The sequence below is a fragment of the Cryptomeria japonica genome, chromosome 11 (assembly GCF_030272615.1).
Source record: "Cryptomeria japonica chromosome 11, Sugi_1.0, whole genome shotgun sequence".
NCBI classification, from domain to species: Eukaryota; Viridiplantae; Streptophyta; class Pinopsida; order Cupressales; family Cupressaceae; genus Cryptomeria; species Cryptomeria japonica.
This window is the reverse complement of record NC_081415.1, coordinates 590,832,829-590,837,508: the sequence shown is the minus strand read 5'-3', so window position 1 is coordinate 590,837,508 and position 4,680 is coordinate 590,832,829. Positions and strand designations below refer to the sequence as shown.

Sequence of the window (4,680 nt, the reverse complement as noted above, 5' to 3'; positions counted from 1 at the left end):
AAGATAACTTAATGGTAGGTGGATGACACCCTAATGACAAGCTGACAATTTTGTTAGTGGCAATGATGATCTACCTAAGTACAAGTGATGTTGGATGACAGAGTCACTTGGGCATTGTCTAACGTTAGAAGGTTTGTGGGGTGAGTGTAGCAGTGGCAACAAGAGTGGTGCCACTCATGTAACATTGCAATTTGGAGTTGGTCGTGGTAGTCAATAAATTTGCTTCATGGCAGTCAACAAATTTGCTAATTATTAAGCTATTAGGCAAACTTCATTGTATCAAGCTTTCTAGAAGTTATGGAATAACAAAATGATGTCAAGATTAAACTATTATGATTGATCATCTAAAGATGCAAGAGAAGAGCATACTAGGTTTTTAAGAAACTTACAATATTATCCCCCTCAAAACTCTCAAATATGGAAACTAAATATCTACCCTTGCATGAAAAAGCTCTAATACCATTTTTAGAATATACATAATAGATTAAAAAAAACCCAAAAACTAGTATAAGAAATAGATACTATAAAATTATAAACACAAATAGTTTATGAAATCAATATAACATTACAAAGTTAAGTCTCCAAGAGAATTTCTCCTTATATATATATATTAAAAAGCAAAAAAATGGGGAAGGTAGATGGAGGAGATGAAGAATCGCAGGAGGGAAACCAGGAAGGACTGGCTATAGCAGGACTTTCAGGCGGTAATGGTGAATTTATCATTGATTTGTGTATGGAAATCTCGGCAGAGAAAGCTTTGTGGGAGGATTTTGCAGTTATTGCAAGGATAATTGGCCCTAAAATGTCCCAAATGGAAATCAAGAACTGGGTTTTCAAAAATTGGGGTGAGGACAATGTGGTTAAATATATTCCAAAAGGTTTTTTTGTGGTTGTATTTGCTCATGAATCTGAAAGATGTCTGATTTTAAATCAAGAAAATTGGTTTGTTAATGGAAATCCAATCTATTTACAGCCCTGGTCCCCAAATTTCGACCCTACTCCCTTAGCGGTATATGACAGTCCAGTTTGGATTCGGTTGTATAACCTTCTGATTGAATATTGGGATGATGTGGTGCTGGAAACAATTGGAAGATCCTTGGGCACTCTATTAGAAGTAGATGAGCATATTATTGAAAACAACCTTTACAAATTTGCTAGAATGCGAATCGTTGCGGTTCAAAGAATACCAACATAGATAATTCTTTCGACTGCAACAGACGAATGGAGGCAGCAAGTAGAAATTGAAAAGGTCATCTCTCCCTGCTCTAGGTGTGGTAGTCGCCTTCATTCGGTGGTGAATTGCAGGATGTTTGTCAGAAGAGCAAGAGGTGGCCCACCCAAAAAAGTGAAGAAAGTTTGGAAAAAGATGGAAACTCAACCATTACAAGTAGTTATACTCAAAGATTACTTGAACAAGGGAGATAGTGTGTCAAAACTGAATAATGAAACATTCAATGTCTTTCCGGTGGATCTTTCTCCAAAGAACCAAGTTTTGGAGGCTGACAATTCAAAAGATGGATGAATGGAGGTGTGGCCTAGCTTAATGGGTGCGTCAGTTCTACCGGATTAGATAATACTTCCTTGCATATGCCTCTCTTTAAGGGTTCGTCGAATATCGAGATTGAGTATGACATGGGATCGGAATAAGAATTCAAGTCAATAGATGAATTAGACAATGTGGATCAAAGATGTATCAGCCAATCTGTGAATGTTCTGCTAGGGAAAGCTAAAGGGGTGTGTGGAAGGAGGACCAATAGGCAAGTGAGAGAGGCTAGAGCCAAAGAGAAAGGGATAGTGAGTGTCATTGAGTTTATGAAAAATGCCAAGGGAGGATCTATCTCCCTTGGTGAGTCATGAAAATAACTACTTGGAATGTCAAGGGCCTCTCGGCCTCTGACAAAAGATGCTTGGTCAAATGAGCGTTAAGTAGGAGCACAAGTGAAATCATAGTGATGCAAGAAGCTAAACTTAACATAGACAACACTGAAGGCTTTTTAAAATATTGTAGAGATTGGGAAGGTGTTTTTCAAGAGGCCAATGGTATTGCAGGTGGGCTAGGTATCTTGTGGAAGCGAGATAGTGTGAAAGTAAATCTCTCTGAGAAAGCAGAGAATTGGATGATATGTAATGTGTATAGCATGAGGGAGAATTTAGACTTTCCATCAATTAATGTATATGGACCATCAAATACTGCAGAGAAGACAAAGTTATGGAATATTCTTACAAACAAGATTAAGGATTTAGGGAGAGACAGGGTTGTTGTGGCAAGGGATTTTAATACCTTATTGGATTTGGATGAGAAAAAGGGGGGTCTGAGGATGACTAATAAGGTGATGGATGATTTCAGAGAATTTGTTGTGCGAAATCATTTAGTGGATGTCATAGCCAAAAATGGTCAATATACATGGACCAATAGAAGAGTAAACTTTGCAAATATTTCTGAAAGATTGGATAGGCACTTTATTGGAGAATATTGGATGGAGTCTTCCTTCCAAACAGAGGCTTGCATTCTCCTTGTTTCACTATCCGATCATTTCCTTGTTGAATTAAAATTGAGTGAAGGTAAACCTAAGGGGTTGAGTAGCTTCAAATTCCTAAGTATGTGGTGGAGAGATGGGGAGTTTTCGCCCAATCTTGGACGGTGGTGGAAAGAAAGTAATATTTTCAGGGGTACCCCTAGCTTTTGCTTTGTAAAAAGAATGAAGTTTTTGAAGGAAAAAATCAAAAGGTGGAATAGAGAGTGCTTCAAAAACATTTTTGAAGAAAAAATCCAAATTGAAGAAGCACTTTTGCAAATAAATTCGGACACCATTTTGAGGGGTATGACCAATGACACATTCCGGAGAGAAAAAGCACTAAAGGAGGAGCTGGCAAAGGTTTTACTAAGAGAAGAAATATTCTGGAGAGACAAATCCAAAGAACTCTGGATCAAAGAAGGAGATGCAAATACAAAATTCTTTCATGCGTCGGTCAAGACAAAGCGTGGCAAAAATAGAATTGATACTGTCATGGATCAAAATGGCACATTTCATTCTTCCTTTGAGGCTATAGAACAGTTAGCAGTTAATAATTTCAAAATATTGTTGCGCAATGACAATGGAGGGAAAAATATTTAGTCAGCTCAGATGGTGGATGTCATCCAGCAAGAAATCTCTGATGAGGATAACAAACATCTTCTCAGCCCTTTTCCTAAAGATGAGGTGAGGAAAGCAATGTTCGACATGCATCCAAACAAAGCCCCTGGTCCGGATGGAATTACTATGGAGTGTTTCTAGAAATGTTGGGGATTTATGGGCAATGACATCTTCAAAGTGGTGGAGGATTTTAGAAAATAGAGGAGATTCGTAAAAGAAATCAGTCATACTAACATAGCCCTCATTCCAAAGAAACGGGATTGTATCTCAATGACATATTATAGACCCATATCCTTATGCAATTCTATATATAAAATCATTTCCAAGTCGATGGTGAATAGGCTCAAACCAATTCTGATGAAGATCATCTCATTGGAGCAGCATGGCTTTACCCCAGGGCAAGAGATTACGAACAGTATCATCATGGCAGCGGAGACTATTCATACAATGCATAATTCCAAAGCTAAAGGTATGATCATTAAGCTAGATGTGAGCAAAGCATATGAAAGGGTATCTTGGAATTTTCTTTTTGAGGTTCTCAATAAATTTGGTTTTAAGAAAAGGTGGTTGGATTGTATAAAACATTGTGTTTCATCTGTCAATTACTCTATGATTGTCAACGGGACTGTTAGCGGTTTTTTCCAGGCTACTAATGGGTTAAGACAAGGAGATCCCTTGTCACAATTTTTGTTTATGTTAATGGCAGAAGTATTTGGAAGGAGTATCAAATATAGAGTTGGTCAGGGGGCTTGGAAAGGTATTTCTATCAATAGGAATATGGAACCTATGTCTCATTCGCAGTTTGCGGACAACACAATATTATTTGGAGAAGCTTCAGAAAGAGAAGCTCTGATTATTAAAAAGGTGCTAGATGATTATGAGGAATGCTCTGGTCAGAGTATGAATAAACAAAAATCAATGATATATTTCTTAAATTTAAATAAAAGGACACAATTGAAGATCATGAGCATCTTGGACTATGGTCAAGGTTGTTTTCCAATAAAATATTTAAGGGTGCCATTGTTTGTTGGGAGAGTTGACACTAAAATTTGGGAAGAGGTGATAAACAAGTGCCAAACAAAATCGACCTCTTGGAAAAATAAATGGTTGACTCAAGTTGGGAGATTACAAATGATTAGGTTTGTACCCTCGTCTATCCCAACCTATTTCATGTCTTATTATAGACTGTCTAGTAGGGCGGCTACTGCTCTAGATGGGATGCTGAAAAAATTCATTTGGGAATGTCATAAAGAGGAGAAAAAAAATTTCTTAATCAATTGAGACACAACATGTTTGCTAAAGGAAGATGGTGGGGCAGGATTGAGAAAAATGAGCCTTCAAAATTTGGCACTTGGTGCTAAATAAGCTTGGAAAATGTATAAATATCCCCACAAGGGATGGTGTAGACTGATGGAAAATAAGTATCTGGATACGAATGAGCCAGAAAGAATATTTACTATGGAAAACACCGCGGGAGGTTCATCAATTTGGAGATTTATTTGGGAGAGTAGGAAAATAATTACAGAACACCTTACATGGAAGATTG

At 37.4% G+C, this 4,680-nt stretch overlaps 2 protein-coding genes across 2 annotated transcripts; both read left to right on the top strand.

The window, feature by feature from the left end:
* The first annotated feature begins 625 nt into the window (after positions 1-625).
* On the top strand, positions 626-1,195 carry LOC131077335 (uncharacterized). The gene has a single exon (XM_058014814.2). It carries the CDS (start codon positions 626-628, stop codon positions 1,193-1,195), a length of 570 nt encoding a protein of 189 aa, XP_057870797.1.
* Positions 1,196-1,952: 757 nt separating this feature from the next.
* LOC131077334 (uncharacterized) lies at positions 1,953-3,116 on the top strand. The gene has a single exon (XM_058014813.2). The coding sequence runs from the start codon at positions 1,953-1,955 to the stop codon at positions 3,114-3,116; it is 1,164 nt and encodes a 387-aa protein (XP_057870796.2).
* Positions 3,117-4,680: the final 1,564 nt, after the last annotated feature.

Coding starts and splice junctions, on each gene's coding strand:
- LOC131077335 (XM_058014814.2), top strand. CDS start 626: ATGGGGAAGGTAGATGGAGGAGATGAAGAATCGCAGGAGGGAAACCAG.
- LOC131077334 (XM_058014813.2), top strand. CDS start 1,953: ATGCAAGAAGCTAAACTTAACATAGACAACACTGAAGGCTTTTTAAAA.